The sequence below is a fragment of the Theropithecus gelada genome, chromosome 19, assembly GCF_003255815.1.
Source record: "Theropithecus gelada isolate Dixy chromosome 19, Tgel_1.0, whole genome shotgun sequence".
Taxonomy (NCBI): domain Eukaryota; kingdom Metazoa; phylum Chordata; class Mammalia; order Primates; family Cercopithecidae; genus Theropithecus; species Theropithecus gelada.
In genome coordinates this window covers 8,411,076-8,432,994 of record NC_037687.1, presented here as the reverse complement: position 1 = coordinate 8,432,994, position 21,919 = coordinate 8,411,076, and the positions used below count along the sequence as shown (strand labels likewise).

The 21,919-nt window shown below is 57.1% G+C and overlaps 2 protein-coding genes across 4 annotated transcripts in view; both read left to right on the top strand.

Annotated features, from left to right (window-relative positions):
- Positions 1-3,038: 3,038 nt before the first annotated feature.
- On the top strand, positions 3,039-6,623 carry ZNF414 (zinc finger protein 414). Of its 3 annotated transcripts, XM_025369218.1 has the most exons (8): positions 3,039-3,162; positions 3,866-4,178; positions 4,494-4,601; positions 4,713-4,818; positions 5,245-5,588; positions 5,669-5,719; positions 6,178-6,351; positions 6,438-6,623. In XM_025369218.1, exons 1-8 carry the CDS (start codon positions 3,160-3,162, stop codon positions 6,509-6,511), a joined length of 1,173 nt encoding a protein of 390 aa, XP_025225003.1. In that variant the 5' UTR covers positions 3,039-3,159; the 3' UTR covers positions 6,512-6,623. The 3 variants fall into 3 exon arrangements, with proteins under 3 accessions (XP_025225003.1, XP_025225001.1, XP_025225002.1); XM_025369216.1 differs by lacking the exon at positions 3,039-3,162 and having other exon boundaries at positions 3,381-4,178; XM_025369217.1 differs by lacking the exon at positions 3,039-3,162 and having other exon boundaries at positions 3,381-4,178; positions 6,178-6,622.
- A 4,000-nt stretch (positions 6,624-10,623) lies between these two features.
- Positions 10,624-21,919, top strand: part of PRAM1 (PML-RARA regulated adaptor molecule 1) — a 16,459-nt gene continuing 5,163 nt past the window's right edge. The window contains exons 1-7 of the mRNA XM_025367834.1: positions 10,624-10,850; positions 10,935-11,091; positions 14,136-14,249; positions 17,037-17,597; positions 17,784-18,555; positions 18,642-18,708; positions 19,257-19,333. Of these exons, the coding sequence (XP_025223619.1) occupies positions 10,624-10,850; positions 10,935-11,091; positions 14,136-14,249; positions 17,037-17,597; positions 17,784-18,555; positions 18,642-18,708; positions 19,257-19,333 (1,975 nt within the window). The remainder of the gene's footprint in view (positions 10,851-10,934; positions 11,092-14,135; positions 14,250-17,036; positions 17,598-17,783; positions 18,556-18,641; positions 18,709-19,256; positions 19,334-21,919) is intronic.

Sequence of the window (21,919 nt, the reverse complement as noted above, 5' to 3'; positions counted from 1 at the left end):
AGTGCAGTGGCATGAACACAGCTCACTGCAGCCTCTAAATTCTGGTCTCAAGTGATCCTCCCACCTTAGCCTCCCAAAGTGCTGGGATTGCAGGCTTGAGACACCACGCCTGAATAGAAATTTTTTTTTTTTTTTTTTTTTGAGACGGAGTCTCGCTCTTTGGCCCAGGCTGGAGTGCAGTGGCCGGATCTCAGCTCACTGCAAGCTCCGCCTCCCGGGTTCACACCATTCTCCTGCCTCAGCCTCCCGAGTAGCTGGACTACAGGCGCCCACCACCTCGCCCGGCTAGTTTTTTGTATTTTTTAGTAGAGACGGGGTTTCACCATATTAGCCAGGATGGTCTCGATCTCCTGACCTTGTGATCCACCCGTTTCGGCCTCCCAAAGTGCTGGGATTACAGGCTTGAGCCACCGCGCCCGGCCCAAAAAAAAGTTTTTTAATTAAAAATCACAAAAGTGAAAACTCAATCTCTCTCCCACTCAAACATCCCTGTTCCTCTCCCTAGTTTTTAAATATCTCCTAAAGGTATTCTCTGCATATAAAAGCCCATAGGGGGCTGGATACAGTAGCTCATACCTGAAATCCCAACACTTTGGGAGGCTGACGCGGGTAGATCACTTGAGCCCAGAAGTTCTAGACCATCCTGGGCAACGTGACAAAACCCCATCTCTACAAAAAATATAAAAATTAGCTGGGTGTGGTAGCACATACCTTTAGTACCAGCTACTAGGGAGGCTGAGGTAGGAGGATCACTTGAGCCCAGGGAGGTTGAGGCTGCACTGAGCTGTGATCACATCACTGCACTCCAGCCTGAGCAACAGAGTGTGACTGTGTCTCAAACAAACAAACAAAAAAGCCGGATGCAGTGGCTCATGCCTGTAATCCCAGTACTTTGTAAGCCCAAGGCAGATGGATTGCTGAGGCTAGGAGTTCAAGACTAGCCTAGCCAACATGGCAAAACCCTGTCTCTACTACAAATACAAACAAAAATTAGCCGAGCGTGGTGGCGCAAGCCTGTAGTCCCAGCTACTTGGGAGGCTGAAGCAAGAGAATTGCTTGAACCCAGGAGGCGGAGGTTGCACTAATCCAATATCATGCCACTGCAAAGCGTCCTGGGGGACAAAGTAAGACTCTGTCTCAAAAAAAAAAAAAAGTGCATTTAAGTACAATTTGCTTTACAGATGGAAATACATTGCACATAAAACCTACAGTTATGGCCAGGTGCAATGGCTCATGCCTGTAATCCCAACACTTTGGGAGGCTGAGGTGGGCGGATCACCTGAGGTTGGGAGTTTGAGACCAGCCTGACCAACATGGAGAAACCCGTCTCTACTAAAAATACAAAATTAGCCGGGCGTGGTGGCACATGCCTGTAATCCCAGCTACTCAGGAGGCTGAGGCAGGAGAATCGCTTGAACCCGGGGGGCAGAGGTTGCAGTGAGCCGAGATCGCGCCACTGCACTCCAGCCTGGGTGACAGTGCCAGACTTCGTCAAAACAAACAAACAAACAAAAAACCTACAGTTGCCTAGAACTCAGCAAACACCTCTTGAATGGCAGCATGATGTATCATAGAGATCTAAGATGTTAGGTCTACCTTACTACCCTCTCAACAGCCCATCCTCCTCCAAGTGACTGCCAGGAATCAGATGATGCGCCTCCCCCTGCTAAAAATTCATCAGTGGTTACAACAGAAACCACACTCCTCTCTCTGCACCACTCCCATGGCCCTGCATGACCTGCCCTGCACCATATTCACTTTCTGACCTCCACACCCCCGCTCCACTCTACTCCAGTGGTGCTCTCATCTCCTCGCTGCTCTTTGACCAAAATAAGCCCGTCCCACCCCACTCCAGGACATCTGCACCAGCTATCCGGTAAAGCCCCCGCTCCTCGGGCTTTCCACCAGCTCACTCCTTGATCATCTGGAGACAGCTCCGAAGTCACCTCCTCAGAGTGGCTTCCCTGACCCATCACTTCCACATTTCATTGTTTCCTTCATTGCACTGAATAGGACAAAAGATTGTTTTTGCACTTGTTGATTTACTATTTCCCCATTTTAATTTATTTTTATTTCACTTTTAGAGATGGGGTCTTGCTTTTTCAACCAGGCAGGAGTGCAGTGGTGCCATCACACTCACAGCAGCCTCGACCTCCCTGGCTCAAGCGATGCTGTTTACCCATTTTAAAATGTGAGTGAAAGGGGAGGCAAGGTGGCTCACGCCTGCAATCCTAACACTTGGGAGGCCGAGGCGGGAGGATCGTTTGAGCCCAGGACCGGCCTGGGCAACACAGAGAGATCCTGCCTCTAAAAAGAATGTAATAAGTAGCTGGGCACGGTGGCGCACGCCAGTAATCCCAGCTACTCGGGAGGCTGAGATGGGAGGATCGGCTGAGCCCAGGAGGTCAAGGCTGTAGCGAGCTATGATCGCATCACTGCGCTCCAGTCTGGGCGACAGTGCAAGACCCTGTCTCAACACTATAAAAAATAAAGAAGAACTGGCCGGGCGCGGTGGCTCACGCCTGTAATCCCAGTACTTTGGGAGGCCGAGGCGGGTAGATCACCTGAGGTCAGGAGTTCACGACCAGCCTGGACAACATGGTGAAACCCCGTCTCTACTAAAAATACAAAATATTAGCCAGACGTGGTGGTGGGCGCCTGTAATCCCAGCCACTTGGGAGGCTGAGGCAGGAGAATCGCTTGAGCCCGGGAAGCGGAGGTTGCAGTGAGCCGAGATCGTGCCATTACACTCCAGCCTGGGCAGCAAGAGCGAAACTCCGTCTCAAAAAATAAATAAATAAATAAAATAAGAACTGCTGTTTATCGCCTGTCCAGGGCTGATGTTGGGACAAGACTAGAGGGGATGAAGGTGCCCATTTTGAACCCGGACCTCTGTTCACGGAGTCGCCTGAAGTGCGCTCTGATTACCCTGGGATAGCAAGACTCCACCAGCGTCCAAGTTGCACTCCACGTTCACTCTGCCCTCAGGCCCCGCCCCCTACCCGAACGCCTTGCGCAGGCCCCGCCTCCAACCTCGCGAGAGCCGAGAGACGGAAAATGGCGCTGACGTGAGCGCGAGCTCGCATTGCCCAGAGGGTGGCCGCCGCCTAAACTGGAGCCGCCGAAGCCGCAGGAACAAGAGGCCGAGCCGTGTCGAAGATGGTGAGCGCGGCACCGGGGTCGCGGGCGCGGCGGAGCGGCGGGGAGTGGCGGAAAGCGGCCCTGTCGCGCATACATCCTCCGGCCGACCCAGCCCCCACATCCGGGCACCCGTCTGCCGCTGGCTGTCACTCGGAGAGCGCCCTACTTCCGGGCCGGGCCCGGAATGGACCACGCCCACCAGGCTAGGACTCCGCCCCGAAACTTATTACATCCGGGTTCCTACCACCTCCAAGATTGTCCACACAGCTCGCAGCTGGCCAGTGTTTCTCGGTCCTCAGACAATCCGTGTGTAGCTCCTCTAGCATCTTCCCAGTCGCTCCCTGCCCATAGCCCCGCCTCCGTATTCTTGGCCCCGCCCACTCCCTGTAGGCCACGCTTGTGTCGCATACTGGGGCTCCCACTTATCCTAGTTGAGGAGATGCTTCTCCCATGTACATAAGAAGCTCAATCTGGGCCAGTGCAGTGGCTGACGCCTTTAATCCCAGCACTGTGGGACGCTGAGGCAGGAGGATCACTTAAGACCAAGGGTTCAAGACCAGCGAGGGGGACATGGCGAAACCCCCATCTTTATAAAAAGGAAAAAGAAGCTTAGTCCAACCTTACGTATTCCCCTATCCTCTCCTGCTGGTGATTCCTTAGGATGGGGGCTGACTGGGTTGACCCAGAGCCCAGAAGGGTTATCTCTGCCTCTTCCTTCCACCAGGAGGAGAAACCCTCAGGACCCAGCCCAGACATGCCGGCCACTGCAGAGCCCAGCTCCAGTGAGACTGACAAGGAGTTGTTGTCCCCGGCTGTGCCATCTGCCGCCACCTCCTCCTCCATGGCGGAGGAGCCGGGCCCTGAGCAGGCAGCCACACCACCAGTGTGGGAACGTGGAGGGCTTGGAGGGATGCAGCAGGGCTCCTCCCCAGCCCCAGACAGCTGCCAGCCTGGCCCCGGACCCAGCCCTGGCCCGACCAGCATAGTCTCCGGGACCAGCGAGGACCTGCGGCCTCCCAGACGACGCCCACCTCCAGGTGATCTGTGATGGGACCTTCTGGGGAGTCACGGGCCCTGGAACAATAGAAGCAAGAAGTAGAGAATCTCTAACCTAAGGCCCTTTCTAGAGGGATGCCACTCATCATTTTACTGTGCTGCCAGTGGATGCCAGGCTGTGGCTCCAATGGTGAGCCTGGCCAATCCAGCCCCTGCACTGTGGCAGATCAGTTTGTTGTGGTAGGCAGAGAGTACAGGCCCCAGCATCATATTTGCTTCTCTGGGGCAGAGCCCTGGGGTCAGGGACAGCACTAGTGAGGAAGGGACCAGTGACCCCTGTTCTGTGCGTCCTGCAGGGAAGCAAATCCCTTGCTCCAGCCCTGGCTGCTCCCTCAGTTTTCCCAGCGTCCGTGACCTGGCACAGCATCTTCGAACCCACTGTCCGCCCACACAGTCCCTGGAAGGTAGGGCCAGGACCGGTAATGGGGAGGCAGGTTAGGGTGGGAAAGAGGTGGAGCCCCTCGGAGCCAGCCTTGACCACCCCTTTCCACTCCTCTGTCTTCATCCTTAACCAGGCAAGCTCTTCCGCTGCTCAGCCCTGAGCTGCACCGAGACCTTCCCCAGCATGCAGGAGCTGGTGGCTCACAGCAAACTGCACTACAAGCCCAATCGCTACTTCAAGTGAGACCCTGACCTCTTGAGCTCCGCCCTGCCCTAGCCTCACCCTGTGTGTGGGCTCCAGGCCTTCCTCCCTTCCTGGTCAGGGTGTTGGAGGGCGGGATTTGATGTGGGTGGCCTTTTGGGGGGAAGCCCCACCCCTACATCGCTGGATGGGGCGGGGCATAAGTGGGCGTGGCTCCACCCCGCGAGGCGTTACCTCCCAAGTGGAAAACCGGCCTCCTAACTTAAAATTGAGACTTCTTTCCGGGTTTCCCCAGGAAACCAGCACCTGTAGTGGGCAGGAAGGGTCGCTGCCACGCTTGTACGGGAGCGGGGAGGCGATTGGTGCCCAGGCTCCGTTCCCACGCTCGAAGGGCGGGTGGCATTGCACAGAACCCTCTCTCTGGTCTCCCTGGAGGCCCAGCCCAGCCCTCTTCCCACCCCCAGGTGTGAGAACTGCCTCCTGCGCTTCCGCACGCACCGCTCGCTCTTCAAACATCTACATGTTTGCGTGGAGAACGCGCAGAGCCCAGCCCCGCCACCACCCCCGGCCCTGGACCGAGAGCCGCCCGCGCCCGAGCGTCCCCCAGAGGTTGACCTCGCGTCAGCGCCGGGCCTGCCGTTCCCGCTGCTGGAACCTTTCACGACCCCCGCCCCTGCCGCCACCGGACCGTTCGTGCCCTACTTGATCCCTGCGCCCTTTGGCCTAAGCCCCCCGCGCCTGTGCCCCTTCCTGGCCGCTGCACCCGGGCCGCCGGCTTCCAGCGCCGCCGTCTGGAAAAAGAGCCAAGGTGAGTATGGGGGTGGGGGTCACCAGGAGGGTGAGCTGGCCTCGCCCCGACTCTGAACCTGACCCGCCCCTTTACCGCAGGTGCTGGCAGCAGCCCCCGAAGACCCCAGGGCGGCTCCGGCGCGCCCTCAGGTGCGTGCAGGTGACCACCAGGGAGGGGTGGAGGGGCTTTCCTGCGCCCTGCGGGGTCCGGTGGATACCAGGAGGGAACAGTGCCTATCCCTTTCCCAGGGGGCCACAAATGCCACCGTCCCGAAATACAGGATTTTTGCCTTAAAAATGACTGGCACCTGCGCCTTCATCTGCGCCGGCGTTCCCGTGTAAACCTTGCGCCCCTTTCACCGTTCACCTCGGAGCGGGCTTCTCCCCGGCGGTGGATCTGGGGATGGTAGTAGGGGACGCGGAAAAGCCAAGTTGGGTGCCCCCAACTCTGGGGGCAGACAGACCCGGGTGAAACTGAACCAGGCGCCCGGAAGCTGATGGGGGGTGGGAAAAGGTCCCACCCACCCTCGCCGGCGTCTTCCATCCTTGGCGCACGGGTCTTCTGGGTTGGGGGAGCCCGGGACTGACCGGGTCCCGCCTGCCCGCAGGGCACGCGGCCCCGAGCCGCATCGTGTGGGAGCACACGCGCGGCCGCTACTCGTGCATGCAGTGCGCCTTCTCCACGGCCTCGCGGTCCGCCATGACCCTGCACCTGGAGGACCACCGCCCCAGCGCCCCCGCGGCCCCCGCGCCCGGGCCACCGCGCCCCGACGCCCCCGCGGGTAAGGCCGAGGAATGCGCGGGTGGAGAGGGGGGCGGGGGCCCAAGGCGCTGAGGCTCAGGCGCCCCCCTCCTCTGCCCCACCCAGATCCGGCCCCGCTTGCACCCAAGGTGTCGCCGCTGCTTTCAGAGGGGGAGCTTCCAGTGTTCTCGCAGCTCTGAACCCTGCCGCTTTCGGGGTGGCCCATGGGATGTGGGTAGTTTTGTCATTTGGAGGGGGCTGCAGGGAAGGGGGATTGGGGTGGACAATAAAGAAGGCGCCATGAGCCAGCCTGTGCTGTGTTCCCATCCCTTGCTCCTCCCTCCAAAGTGCAGTGGGCTGGACCCCAGCAGTCATGGAGCGATCACATCTTGGGAGGACCACCTGGGTCCACAGGTGCAAGCCTCAGCCCACCTGTGTCCTATCTCCCCATCACCCCAATCCTGGGACCCAGGTCCCCAATACCCACTGTGGCACTGTTCTCCCTTGTCCGGAAACCAAATGGGATAGGACTTTCCAGTTTTCTTTTAAGAAGTCCTGGCTGGGGCCGGTTGCGGTGGCTCACGCCTGTAATCCCAGCACTTTGGGAGGCCTAGGCGGGCGGATCACGAGGTCAGGAGATCGAGACCATCCTGGCTAACACGTTGGGTTTACAGACGTGAAACCCCCTCTCTACTAAAAATACAAAAAATATTAGCCGGGCATGGCGGCATGCGCCTGTAGTCCCAACTGCTGGGGAGGCTGAGCCAAGCAAAATGGCGTGAACACGGGAGGCGGAGCTTCCAGTGAGCCGAGATCGTGCCACTGCACTCCAGCCTGCGCGACACAGCAAGACTCCCTCCCTCGCCAAAAAAAAGTCCCGGCCGGGCACAGTGGGTCTCGCCTGTAATCCCAGCACTTTGGAAGGCCGAGGCAGGTGGATCACGAGGTCAGGAGATCGAGACCATCCTGGCTAGCACAGTAAAACCCCGTCTCTACTAAAAAAAAAAATACAAAAAATTAGCCGGGCGTGGTGGCAGGCACCTGTAGTCCCAGCTACTCGGGAGGCTGAGGCAGGGGAATGGAGTGAACACAGGAGGCAGAGCTTGCAGTGAGTCGAGATCGCGCCACTGCACTCCAGCCTGGGCGACAGAGCGGGACTCCCATCTCAAAAAAAAAAAAAAAAAAACACCAAAAAATAGCCAGGCATTGCTGGGCACGGTGGCTCATGCCTCATGCTTGTAATCCTAGCACTGTGGGAGGCCAAGGCGGGTGGATCACTTGAGGTCAGGAGTTTGAGCCTAACCTGGCCAACATGGCAAAATCCCATCTTTACTAAAAATATGAAAATTAGCCGGGCATGGTGGTGGGCACCTGTAATCCCAGCTACCCGAGAGCCTGAGGCAGGAGAATGGCTTGAACCCAGTGAGACGGAGGTTGCAGTGAGTCAAGATCAAGCCCCTGCACTCCAGCCTGGGTGACAGAGCGAAACTGTGTCTAAAAAAAAAAAAAAAAAAAAAAAAAAAATAGCCAGCCGTGGTGGCTACCTGGGAGGCTGAGGCAGGAGGATCACTTGAGCACAGCAGTTCAAGGCCGTGGTGAGCCATCATCACACCATTGCAACCCTGGCCTGGGAGACAAAAAAAAACAATTCCAGGAGCTCCGGGGACGGGCTGGTCCTGAGAAAGTGCAGGGACTGGCCAGGATGGCCTGAAGACCCCAGACCCCGAACCCCGCACTGACTCAAGGGGAAGAATTGTTTTGAATTGGGGAGGCCGGCTGGGGGCTCAGGTCTTCATCCTCCTCACTGTCTGCCAGACCGGTTTCCACCGTGTCCCAGCTCTGAGGAGCAGGGAGGGTCAAGGCCAGCCCTCCGGGGCCTGGACTTTCTCTTCACCCCCGAAGCCAGTGTCCCTCCTGGGTATGGAAGTCCCAGGTGATGTCCACAACCACCCCTTGGAGGCTGGTTTTACCTCCATGATTCCTCTCCCTTCTATCCTCATCTCGCCAGCCCCAGGGTCCCCTAGCCCACCCCCTCCCCCCCACCCTGCCCTCCCCCAAGACTGACAATGGTCTCCTCTTTTTCCTTTTTTTTTTTTTGGGAGACAGAGTCTTGCTCTGTCACTGGAGTGCAGTGGCACGCTCTCGGCTCTCACTGCAACCTCCGCCTTCTGGATTCAAACGATTCTCCTGACTCAGACTCCAAGTAACTGGGATTACGGGCGCCTGCCATCACCCCTGCCTAACTTCTTGTGTTTTTAGTAGCGACGAGGTTTCAACATGTTGGCCAGGCTGGTCTCGAACTCCTGACCTCAGGTGATCCACCCACCTTGGTCTCCCAAAGTACTGGGATTACAAGTGTGAGCCACCACATCCTGCCAGGGTCTCTTCTGATTGTTCCCCTCTCCTGCCCAGCACCCTTCAGTGGCTTCCCACAGCCCTGTCGATGAAGGTCCTGTTCTCCCAGTAGCCCAGGGACCTCCTTCACCCCAGTCCACCTGTCTCAATCTTTACCTCCTTCTCTTTCTCCATTCTTTAAATCCACTTCGGGGTCCCCCTCACCTCCTCATCCTGGCATCTGCAGCCAAGACACCAGTGACCCCTGGATGGGGCCCCCGGACCCCACTCCTCCGTCACTGCCCTCCCACCTTCTCCTTGCCCCCCAACACCTTCCTTGTTGTCTTTCTCAGATTTTTTTCTTTTTTTTTTTTTTTGAGACTGAGTCTCGCGTTGTAGCCCAGGCTGGAGTGCAGTGGCGCCATCTCGACTCACTGCAACCTCCACCTCCCAGGTTCACGCCATTCTCCTGCCTAACCCTCCCGAGTAGCTGAGATTACAGGTGCCATCTACCATGCCTGGCTAATTTTTTGTATTTTCAGTAGAGATGGGGTTTCAGCATGTTGGCCAGGCTGGTCTCGAACTCATGACCTCAGCTGATCCACCTGCCTCGGCCTCCCAACGTGCTGGGATTACAGGCGTGAGTCACCACACCTATCTTCCTTGGACTTTTCATCCACCACCGTGTCCACCTCAGGCTCTGAGTCAAAGCCATCCAGGTAGACAAGCCAAGGGCCACCTGCCCCACACCTGCTCAATGCCATGTCACCTCAAAGATGGACAGCTCTGGGCTCCGGAAGCCCTTCAGCCACTGCAAGGGGCAGGAGGGGATCCTCAGGTCCTTAGGACCCGTCTGTCTGCCCCACTGCCCACAGCCTCACCAGGGGCCTGAAGACCGCCCTGTCCTTGATGGGGCTGTGATGTGATGGGGCTGCAGCCTCAGCTCACGTGGCTTGGGCTGGGTGTCCACTCTCCCAGCACCCCTAGGCCCCAGCTGAGGTCGCTGTCACTCAGGATGGGGTTGGACAGGCCATCAGGAGGCCCCGGGGCTCCAAGGCCCCCTAAGCTCCCCCTTCTCAGCCAGAAGCCTTGAAACCACCACTGTGGGACCCTGGAAAAGACTCGACCTCCCCGCCTCCCAATTCCCTCGTCCTTAAAAGGGTGTCATGATGATGGGTGAGCCCTTTGGGGTGGATGGGAGGATGAAAAGAGAGGCTGCGGGGAGAGGAGGGACTTGGGAAATGTCTGCTGAGAACGTCACATCCCGAGCCCATGGCTGCCTGGGGAGGAGGGTGGGACAGGTGAAGGGGCCCATTTTACAGATACATAGAGAAGGTGAGACTAGGAGGCCTCTAGCCAGCGCCAGTTCCAAGTCAGGGCCACTGATTCTGCACCATCTTGGGAGCTGCGCACAGTTACCACGGGATGAGGAAACCCTGGCAGCAGGTCCAGAGGACACGCCCCTGTTCCCGCACTCTGGAGGTCTCTAGATCTGGCTGTAGTCCAAGCCTATCCCCCATCTCCAGGGATAGCGCTGTGTTCTCTGTCCCCCAGGCCCCTAACCCCTCTCCAGGGTCCCGGAGGCCAGCAGGAGTCTTCGTCCCCATCAGTTTCCTCATTCGGCCACCCCCAGATCTAGCCCACGCTACTTCCCAATCTGTCACTATCTTTCCAAAGAGACCCAGAGCCGACACCTCCGTCCAGGGACCTCTCCCTTACCCCGTCACCCACGGAGATGGTACAGCCCTTCCTGTGTGTACAGCGGGCCCACGGCCATCACACTGCCCTCTGGAGTGAACTGACTGCCCCGAGGCCTGGGGAGCTGGGTCACCACCTGGCTTCCGCCGTTCACCCTGTCCACTACAAAAACGACCTCCTACCCTCAAACCGGCTCCCAACCCCCATGCACAGGAACCCAGTCCTCTTGGGCCCCGGCTCCGCCCAGCAGGGGGCGCCCAGGAGTCTCAGACTCGGGGGAATGAAAGCCGGGAGCGCCGTGCGGATAGCAGGCAGGTTGGCTGGAAGCCGCGGGCTTGTGCTGAACAGCTCTGAGGCCGGCCAGAGGCCCGTGCACCGCCCGGCATTTGTCCAGCCCCAGCTGTCATCAGCAGGTGCCGGTCCGGTTACCCTCACTGCGGGCCGGGAGCAGGGAGGAGGAAAGCGCTCCGCGGCCGTGGGCTCCTCCCCCTGCGCACACTTGTTCCGGTTTCCGACCCCGCAGGGTCCCGGAGCCGCGCCCTAAAGAACTCTCACTCCCCCTGGTCCGGGCTTGCTTCTCTCGGATTTCAGAGCCCTATCGGCCCCTATCTGCGGCCGTGCAGCGCGGAACCCTGCCGGGAGCCCCTGCGGAGGCGCCAAATACACAAAGGGGAGTTGGTGGCAGGCGCACCATGACGACCGCGCCGGGACCTGCGCGTCACCCCCACGGCGCCCCCGTGGTGCCTTGGTGTGCGCGCCCTGTCTGGACCCTCCTAGCTGCGAGAGTGCACGGGCAGTGTGACCGACCCAGGCACCTGGGAATCCATCAGCTGTCATCCAATCCCTTAATTACCTTGATTGAGCACCTACTGTGGCCAAGAATTGGTTGATTTATTTATTTATATTTATTTATTATTATTTATTTATTTGAGACGGAGTCCCGCCCTGTCACCCAGGCTGGAGTGCAGTGGCACAATCTCAGCTCACTGCAACCTCCGCCTCCCGGGTGCAAGCAGTTCTCCCGCCTCACCCTCCCAGGTAGCTGGGATTACAGGTGTGCACAAACACCCCCAGCTAATTTTTGTATTTTTAGTAGAGACAGGGTTTCACCATGTTGGCCAGTCTGCTCTCGAACTCCTGACCTCAGGTGATCCGCCCGCCTGGCTTCCCGAAGTTCTGGGATTACAGGCATGAGCCACCAGGCCCGGCTACTTGTTCTTTCATTCTTTCCTTCACTTACCCAGGTTCTGGAGACCCACAGAGGGCCCATACTGTCCTCCCGAGACTCCCGTTTGGGAGGGCAACCCACATCTGGCAACTGTGACCCCGGACCAGATGCAAAGGCACAACAGAGATGGCAAGATGGCAGAATCATGATGTCTGTGCTCTTAAAGGAGGTGTGAAAACAAACGGGCAGGCCAGGCGCGGTGACTCACGCCTGTAATCCCAGCACTTTGGGAGGTCCAGGCGGGTAGATCACTTGAGGTCCGGAGTTTGAGACCAGCCTGGTCAATGGTGAAACCCCATCTCTACTAAAAATCCAGAAAATTAGCCAGGCATGTTGGTGGACACCTGTAATCCCAGCCACTTGAACCCGGGAGGCAGACTGGGTGACAGAGCAGGACTTTGTCTCAAAAACAATTAAAAAATTTTTAAAAACTTGCTCAGGCCACACCTCAGACTGATTAAGTCAGAGTTTCTTGGAGGTTCTGTTTTTTGGGTTTTTTTTTAGATGGAGTTTCGCTCTGTCACCTAGACTGGAGTGCAGTGGCGCCATCTCAGCTCACTGCAACCTCTGCCTCCCGGGTTCAAGCAATTCTCCTGCCGCAGCCTCCCGAGTAGCCAGGATTATAGGCATGTGCCACCATGCTGAGCTAATTTTTGTATTTTTAGTAGAGACAGGGTTTCTCTATGTTGTCCAGACTGGTCTTAAACTCCCGACCTCAGGTGATCCGCCTGCCTCAACCTCCCAAAGGCTCATATTACAGGCATGAGCTACCTCGCTCAGCCTTTTTTTTTTTTTTTTTTTACTGTGGCTCTTGATTGATTGATTGATTGAGATTGGGTCTTGCTCTGTCATCCAGGCTGGAGTGCAGCAGTGTGATTATAGCTCACTGCAGCCTCTGCTTCCTGGGCTCAAACAATCCTCCCACCCCAGCCTCCCAAGCAGCTGAGACCACAGGCACGTACCATCACACCTGGCTAATATTTTCTTTTTTTTTTTTTTGAGACAGAGTCTGGCTCTGTCGCCCAGGCTGGAGTGCAGTAGCGCGATCTCTGCTCACTGTAAGCTCTGCCTCCTGGGTTCACGCCATTCTCCTGACTCAGCCTCCCAAGTAGCTGGGACTACAGGCATCTGCCAACACGCCCAGCTAATTTTTTGTATTTTTAGTAGAGATGGAGTTTCACCGTGTTAGCCAGGATAGTCTTGATCTCCTAACTTCGTGATCCACCCACTTCGGCCTCCCAAAGTGCTGGGATTATAGGCGTGAGCCACCGCGCCCAGCCACACCTGGCTAATGTTTTATGTTTTTTGTATAGATGGAGTCTTGCTATGTTGCCCTAGCTGGTCTTGAACTCCTGGGCTGAAGGGATCCTCCTGCTTCAGCCTCCCAAAGTGTTAGGATTACAGGCATGAGCCACCATGCCCGGCCCAGGTGCAAGGCCTTTGACACCACTCACCCACCAACCCCCAAATCCAGCTGAGCTTTCTGCACAGGGTGGCAGCCCTGGGAGGAATGAAATGAGGAGGGCGGATGAGCCAACCGGGGCAGACAGCAGAGGCCTCACCCGGTCACATGGGCCCCCACGTCCTGGGCCTCTGGGCCTCCCCAGGAGCCTCCTAAACCCCAGAGCTGTCCGTACCCCTGACCTGCTGAGATCTCCCCATCCTGTGGCTCTCCAGCCCAGGAGGTCACCAGGGCCTGGCATGGAGTCCTCCCTGGAGTCCAGAGATGGGGACACCAAAGTGGTGGGAATGACGGGGACTACAGAGAGTAAGAAACTACTTGGTCAGGTGCGGTGGATCATGCCTGTCATCCCAGCACTTTGGGAGGCCAAGGCGGGCAGATCACCTGAGGTTAGGAGTTCAAGACTAGCCTGACCAACATGGTGAACCCTCATCTCTACTAAAAATACAAAAAATTAGCCAGGCATGGTGGTGCTTGCTTGTAATTCCAGCTACTCAGGAGACTGAGGCAGGAGAATTGTTTGAACCTGTGAGGCGGAGGTTGCAGTGAGCCAAGATTACACCACTGCACTCCAGTCTGAGCAACAGAGTGAGACTCTGTCTCAAATAAAAAAAAAAAAAAAAGAAACTAGTGACCATGTTAGGAACATGCAGGCAACCAATGCCCCAAGCTTGGGACAGTAGCAGGCAGGCCAGGAATTCAAGGGAAATAGAAGTGCCCGGGAGGGGCCAGGCGCAGTGGCTCACGCCTGTAATCCCAGCACTTTGGGAGGCCAAGGCGGACTGATCCCTTGAGGTCAGGAGTTTGAGACCAGCCTGCCCAACACAGTGAAACCTCTTCTCTACTAAAGATACAAAACATAGCCAGGAGTGGTGGTGCGTGCCTATAATCGCATCTACTCAGGAGGTTGATACAAGAGAATTGCCTGAACCCGGGAGGCAGAAGTTGCAGTGAGCCGAGATGGCACCATGGCACTCCAGCCTGGGCGACAGAGCAAGACTCAGTCTCAAAAAAAAAGAAGTGGCTGGCAGGATCTGGAGACAGATTGGAGCCTCCCCACCTCCTTCCCTTCCTCCTCTGCCCTCCCCCGCCCCACCTCCAGCAGCCCCCACCCTGTGTGCTGGCCGTGGAGCAGAAGCCACAGTCACTTCCTGAAGGCAGCGGCCCCAGCTCGGGTCCCACTCATCCCGTGGCCCATCACCTGCCTGCAGCCATGGTGAGTACGGAGAGAGGCCTGTGCCTCGATAGCCGGGAAGCAAGGGACCCAGGTGTTCCCTGGAGGATAGGATCCACCTGTGGAGGGGCAGGGGGCGCTGCGAAAGACATCTGGGAAACGGGAAGGGTCAGCAAAAAGGACCCGAGGTAGGAGGCCGCCAGGCACACCCCAGGACAGCGCGGGCTCCTGGGGGCTCAGGCTCAGATTGGGACTGCGAGGGGGACAGATGGGACTACCCGGGGGGACGTCTCCCGTCTCCCTAGGTCAACATGAGCAGCAATGTGGGAACAGGCAGCTGGGGTGAGAGCAGTGCTTTCCTGTGGGGTGACAAAGTGGGTCATGGCCCTCCCCCGACCAGTCACCCAAGTTGTGACCTGCTAACCCTGACTTATCTAGCCTTGTGGTCACCCGGGAGCACTTCCTTCAAACCACTGGGGGCTTCGGCAGGGGCACTTCAGGCCCCAGGTGGGAATCGCTGCCTTTTCAAGGAGCACTCCTGGTCTCTGGTCCTCTGGATGGGGAAAGTGAGGTACACACAGGAGGTAAAGGCCACACGCTTCTGCCCTTGCCCTCCCCCAGTCTCCTCGACCACAGGTGAAGGGGGCGTTTGTAGGGCCAAGGAGGCCTGGCCTCCTTGTGAATCTGCCTACATCTGTGGGCAGTGGTTGCCGGGCCAGCTAGGAGGGCAGCTGGGACAGCTGGGTGTGCAGGAGACGGCACATGTGCCAATGGTGTCCGCACCGGTCCTCTCAGGCACTGTCAACTGTGAGCATTCCTGACCATCAGCCCGCATGTCGGAGACGGTGTGAGAGGGACTGCATAGCCGTCTCCAGGCGTCTCTGTGTTTTCCTGATGGTCAGTCTGAGTACATGACTGTCTTTGTGCCGCCTAAATATTGTTTAGTTCAGCAAATATTTACTGAGCACCTACTATGTTCCAGGCCCTGGGAAGATAGCAATGAATGAATGAGCCAAGTCTCTGCCTTGCAGAGGCTGAGGAACTGGGGGAAGTTGCGGTATAGAGAGACAAAAAAAAAAAAAAATTTTTCAAGACACATTAAAAGCAATGTAAAATAGTATGATACATGGGGTGGGTACAATGGGGAAAATCATGTATGCTGACTGCACAGGGCAGTAGTGGGATGGGGTGATCCATTTAAAATAAGGTGGTCTAGGCCAGGTGTGATGGCTCATGCCTTGCAATCCCAGCACTTTGGGAGGCTGAGGTGGGCGGATCACTTGAGGTCAGGAGTTTGAGACCATCCTGGCCAACATGGTAAAACCTTGTCTCCATTAAAAATACAAAAAATATTAGCCGGGCGTCGTGGCAGACACCTGTGATCCCAGCTACTCAGGACACTGAGGCAGTAGAATCGCTTGAACCCGGGAGGCGGAGGTTGCAGTGAGTTGAGATTTCGCCACTGCACTCCAACCTGGGGACAGAGTGAGACTCCGTCTCAAAAAAAAAAAAAGAAAAGAAAAAAGAAAGAAAAATAGGGTGATCTAGGCCGGGCACGGTGGCTCACACCTGTAATCCCAGTACTTTGGGAGGCCGAGGCGGGCGGTCACCTGAGGTCAGGAGTTTGAGACAAGCCTGGCCAACATGGTGAAACCCTGTCTCTAGTAAAAATACAAAAATTAGCCAGGCGTGGTGGCGGGTGCCTGTTATCCCAGATACTCAGACGGTTGAGGCATGAGAATCATTTGAACCTGGGAAGCGGAGATTGCAGTGAGCCAAGATCACGGATTGCACTCCAGTCTGGGTGACAGAGCAAGACTCCATCTCAAAAAAGTAAAAATAAACAAATAAAATAGGGTGGCCTCAGACAGCCTCTCTAATAAGGAAATATGAGAACAGAGACTGGGAGGAGGAAGAGGAGAGAACCAGGTAGTGCAGGGACATGTCCTGGGTCAGGGACAGGGCAGAGGCCCCGAGGTCAGAGGGAAGTGTTCAGGGTGCAGGGAGGAAGAGGTGGCTAGGTGGGGAGGCTGGTTCGCCCAGGCCTTTATGAGGCATTTAGCTTGAACTACAGGGACATGAGGAAGCATTGCCGGGTTTTGAGCAGAGAGACACAAACAGACTCAGGGCTCAACAGGCTTCTCCCTCCCGCTGTCATGGGGGGAACTGACCAGGGAAGGGGGTAGGCAGTGACTGGGGAAGGGCTTGTTAGAATAATCCAGGCAGTTGGTTGGGGGAGGGCAGACGCTGCCTCCCACTACCTCCTGGGGTGACAACGGTGAAGGCAGTGAGAAGTGGTTGGATTCCGGATGTGTTTTGAAATTAGCACAGAAGGGACTCCAGGCCTGGGCGTGGCGGCTCAAGCCTGTAATCCCAGCTACTCGGGAGGCTGGGGGATCATTGGAGCCCAAGAGTTGGAGGCTGCAGTGAGCTGTGATTACACCACTGCACTCCAGCCTGGGCAATGGAATGAGACTGGAGACATGCAGTGTGGGGGTGAAAGAACGAGGGGGTCAAGGATGCTGGGGGGTTGGGGTACCACCCATGCGGGGAGGGCTGTGGGACTGGAGGCTGCAGGAGGGATGTCAGGAGTTCCACTCCTGCTAGAGGAGGTTGGGTGTGGAATCAGCACTAAATGGAGAAGTAGGGAGGGGTGTGGGCTCCAGGATCCTAGGATCAATGGGGGCTCCTCAGAAAGAGAGCCGAGGGCTGATGGGGCCTGGGTGCAGGGGTGGTGGTTGTGGGCTGTGCCTGAGGGTCCCCAGTCCCTCCCTTCCATGCCCCTTCTGTGTGTTTGAGCCCCTGCCTCATTGGCTGTGTGTCTCCTAGGAGAGCCATCAGGACTTCCGGAGCATCAAAGCAAAATTCCAGGCCTCTCAGCCGGAGCCCAGCGACCTGCCCAAAAAACCCCCGAAGCCTGAGTTCAGTAAACTCAAGAAGTTCCCCCAGCCCGAGCTAAGCGAGCACCTCAAGAAACCCCCGCCGCCTGAGGTCACTGATCTTCCCAAGAAACCCCCGCCGCCTGAGTTCACTGACCTCCCCAAGAAGCCTCCGCCGCCTGAGTTCACTGACCTCCCCAAGAAGCCGTCCAAACTGGAGTTCAGTGACGTCTCCAAGAAGTTCCCCCAGCTGGAGGCCACTCCATTTCCAAGGAAGCCCCCGCAGCCTGAGGTCGGTGAGGCCCCTGTGAAGACCTCGCTGCCGGAGCCCAATACGCCTGTCCGGAAACCCCAGCAGTCCAACGAGCTCAGTCACCCCGCCAGACTCCCATCTGAACCCAAATCCAATGCATTCCCCAGGAAGCTCTGGCAGCCCGAGGCCAGTGAGGCTACCCCAAAGCCCCCGCAGCCTGAGTTCAGTACCTTTCCCAAGAAGCCCGCGCAGCCTGAGGTCAACATGCACCCCAAAAAGCCCCCACAGCCTCAGGTCGGTAGCCTCCCTAAGACGTCCCTGCCGCAGCCTGAGTCCAGTGACGTCCCTCAGACACCGCCCTGGAAGCCTGAGGCCACTGAGTCCCTCCCCCACTCCCCGAAGCCCAACTTCAGTAGCATTCCCAAGAAGCCGGTGCAGCCCGAGTTCAGTGTGCACCCCAGAAAGCCCCCACAGCCTCAGGCGGATGGCCTCCCTAAGAAGTCCGTGCCGCAGCCTGAGTTCAGCGAGGCGGCTCAGACTCCTTTCTGGAAGCCTCAGTCCGGTGAGCCGAAGCACGACTCCAGCGCCTTTCCCAAAAAGGCCTCCCAGCCTCCGCTGAGTGACTTTCCCAAGAAGCCTCCGCAGCCGGAGCTTGGGGACCTCACCAGGACCTCCTCAGAGCCCGAAGTCAGCGTGCTTCCCAAGAGGCCGCGGCCCGCCGAATTCAAAGCGCTCTCCAAGAAGCCCCCGCAGCCCGAGCTGGGCGGCCTCCCCAGGACCTCCTCAGAGCCCGAGTTCAACTCCCTCCCCAGGAAGTTGCTGCAGCCGGACCGCCGGGGGCCACCCCGCAAGTTCTCACAGCCTGAACCCAACGCTGTCCTCAAGAGACACCCGCAGCCTGAGTTCTTCGGTGATCTCCCTCGAAAGCCTCTACTCCCCAGCTCCGCTTCCGAGAGCTCACTGCCTGCGGCCGTGGCCGGCTCCAGCTCCCGGCACCCGCTCAGCCCTGGGTTTGGACTTGCTGGGACACCCCGCTGGAGGTCAGGAGGCCTTGTTCACAGTGGAGGGGCCAGGCCAGGCCTCAGACCCAGCCATCCACCCCGGCGGAGGCCTCTGCCCGCTGTCAGCAGCCTGGGACCCCCTCCAGCCAAGCCTCCGCTGCCCCCGGGCCCCGTGGATATGCAGAGCTTTCGGAGACGCTCTGCAGCATCCACAGGTGGGTGAGGGCGGGCGGCACCGGCAGGAGGCGGGGCTGAGATCCCAGGCAGTACCGGCCTCCCTGCCGCACTCTCTACCCCACAGATCTACGGAGGACCCGCTCGGCCGCTGCGCTCCACTTCCAGGCCCGACAGCCTGAAGACATCCCGCCGTGAGTGTGGGGAGGAAGCTGGGGTGGGTGCAGATTGTGGGGCTCAAAGGGGCCTCATCTCGGCCGGGAGCAGTGACTCACGCCTGTAATCCCAGCACTTTGGGAGGCCGAGGCAGGCCAATCACCTAAGGTCAGAGGTCAAGACCAGCCTGGGCTACATGGTGAAACCCCGTCTCTACTAAAAATACAAAATTAGCTGGGCATGCTGGCGCATGCCTGTAATCCCAGCTGCTCGGGAGGCTGAGGCAGGAGAATTGCTTGAACCTGGGAGGCGGAGGTTGCAGTGAGCCAAGATCATGCCATTGCATTCCAGCCTGGGCAACAAGAGCAAAACTCCATCTCAGAAGAAAAAAAAAAAATTAGCTAGGCGTGGTGGGGGGCACCTGTAATCCCACCTACTCGGGAGGCTGAGGCAGGAGAATCGCTTGAACCCGGGAGGTGGAGGCTGCTGTGAGCCAAGATCACGCCCCTGCACTCCAGCCTGGGTGACAGAGCAAAACTCCATCTCAAAAAAAAAAAAAGAGGCCTCATCTCAGGTATCCCCGCAGGATCCCAGATGAGATCTACGAGCTGTATGACGACGTGGAACCCAGAGATGACTCCAGCCCCAGCCCCAAGGGCAGAGGTTTGTTGGTGGCCTGCCCGAGTCCCTGCAAAACATTCGGGGCAAGGGCATTTTCTGCCATGCTCCTGGTGTAAGAGCAAGTAACATTTTAGGACCTGCTGGCTCCTGCTGGGTGGAACTACATGAGGGGAGCCCAGAGGCCAAGGGCCACTGAGAAGGCTGTTGTAGGCAAAGGTGTGGCCCAGGCTGGCAGCAGGAGGCGTGGGAGCAGTGGGCGAATCCAGTAATCAAAAGCAAGCATCAGGCCGGGTGCGGTGGCTGATGCCTATAATCCCAGCACGTTGGGATCCCGAGGCAGGAAGATCATTTGAGCCAATCCCAGGGCTTTGGGAGGCCAAGGCAGGAGGATCCCATAAGCCCAAGATTCCAGACCAGCCTGGGCCACAGAGCAAGACCTCATCTCTACAAAAAAATTTAAAAATCAGCCAGGCGTGGTGACAAGCATCTGTAGTCCCAGCTATTTGGGATGCTGAGACAAGAGGATTGCTTAGGTCCAGGAGGTCAAGATTGCAGTGAGGCTGTGACTGCACCACTGTACTCCAGCCTGGGCAGCAGACACCCTGTCTCAAAAAAAAAAAAAAAAAAAAAAAGCAGGACTTGGTGGTATATAAAGCAGGGAAGTTTCAAGCCTAGTATCCAAGGTCATGACAGAGCCGCTCCTGGGTTGACGACAAGATGTTAGGTTCCATTCATCCATCCATCCATCCATCCATCCATCCATCCATTTATTTATTTGAGACGGAGTCTTGCTCTGTCACCCAGGCTGGAGTGTAGTGGTGCGATCTCAGCTCACTGCAACCTCCACCTCCCAGGTTCATGCCATTCTCCTGTGTCAGCTTCCCAAGTAGCTGGGTCTACAGGTGCCCACCACCACGCCAGGCTAATTTTTTGTATTTTTAGTAGAGACGGGGTTTCACCGTGGTCTCGATCTCCTAACCTCGTGATCTGTCCACCTTGGCCCCCCAAAGTGCTGGGATTACAGGCATGAGCCACCGCGCCCAGCCCTTATTTATTTATTTAATTAATTGATTTATGTATTTGTATTTTTGTTTGAGATGGNCCCGTCTCGGCCTCCCAAAGTGCTGGGATTACAGGCTTGAGCCACCGCGCCCGGCTTAATTTTTGTATTTTTAGTAGAGCCAGGGTTTCACCACATTGGCCAGGCTGGCCTTGAACTCCTGACAAAGTGCTGGGATTACAGGCATGAGCCACGACATCCGGCCTGATTCATTTAGACCTGTTGTGTTCAAGGTAGCTGAGGGGATGTCCAGGCAGAACTTGGGCCTGAAACTCAGGAGGGACGTGTGGCCTGGAGGCAGGTGTGGCAGTGGCAGGGGAGGGAGGCTGCCGAGGGTTTCTTAGAAGTCTGTGCTGGTGCCGGGCGCGGTGGCTCAAGCCTGTAATCCCAGCACTTTGGGAGGCTGAGACGGGCGGATCACAAGGTCAGGAGATCGAGACCATCCTGGCTAACACGGTGAAACCCCGTCTCTACTAAAAAATACAAAAAACTAGCCGGGCGCGGTGGCGGGCACCTGTGGTCCCAGCTACTCCAGAGGCTGAGGCAGGAGAATGGCGTAAACCCGGGAGGCGGAGCTTGCAGTGAGCTGAGATCCGGCCACTGCACTCCAGCCTGGGCTACCGAGCCAGACTCAGTCTAAAAAAAAAAAAAAAAAAAAAAAAAAAAAAAGTCTGTGCTGGGTGAGTAGGGAGCAGGCCCGTACCTCCTGCCCAGCTCCAAAGTTAATGCCTTCGTGAAAACACAAGCAGCTTCCAGGCAAGCACCTTGCCTGCATGTCCCTAAATCTGTATCCTCCACTCCCAAATCCCCACAAGGTAGCAAGGCAATGCATCCCTATTTCACAGATGCACAAGGTTGGCTGGGCGTGGCGGCTCACACCTATAATCCCAACATTTTGGGAGTTCCAGGCAGGCAGATGACTTGAGGTCAGGAGTTCCAGACCAGCCTGGCCAACATGGCAAAAACCTGTCTCTACTAAAAATACAAAAATTAGCCGGGGCCAGTCATGGTGGGAGGCCAAGGCGGGTGGACCACCTGAGGTCAGGAGTTCAAGACCAGCCTGGACAACATGGAGAAACCCCATCTCTACTAAAAATACAAAAATTAGCTGGGCGTGGTGGTGCACGCTTGTAGTCCCAGCTACTTGGGAGGGTGAGGCAGGAGAATCACATGAACCTGGGAAGAAAGGGTTGCAGTGAGCCAAGATCACGCCACTGGACTCCAGCCTGGGCAACAGAGTGAGACTCCATCTCAAAAAAATAAAAAAAAAATTAGTCGGGCACGGTGCCACACACCTGTAATCCCAGCTACTCAGGAGGCTGAGGTTGGAGAATTCCTTGAACCCGGGAGGCGGAGGTTGCAGTGAGCCAACATGGCACCAGTGCACTCAAGCCTGGGTGACAGAGTGAGACTCCGTGGCTGTCTCAATTGAAAAAAAAAAGAGGCCGGGCGCAGTGGCTCAAGCCTGTAATCCCAGCACTTTGGGAGGCCGAGACGGGCAGATCACGAGGTCAGGAGATCGAGACCATCCTGGCTAACACGGTGAAACCCCGTCTCTACAAAAAAAA

Bases quoted from the DNA above. Each gene is read 5' to 3' on its own strand.
- ZNF414 (XM_025369216.1), top strand. From the start codon at position 3,803: ATGGGGGCTGACTGGGTTGACCCAGAGCCCAGAAGGGTTATCTCTGCC. The intron at 4,602-4,712 runs GTAGGGCCAGGA...ATCCTTAACCAG, and splicing joins GCCCACACAGTCCCTGGAAG to GCAAGCTCTTCCGCTGCTCA. The intron at 6,352-6,437 runs GTAAGGCCGAGG...TGCCCCACCCAG, and splicing joins GCGCCCCGACGCCCCCGCGG to ATCCGGCCCCGCTTGCACCC.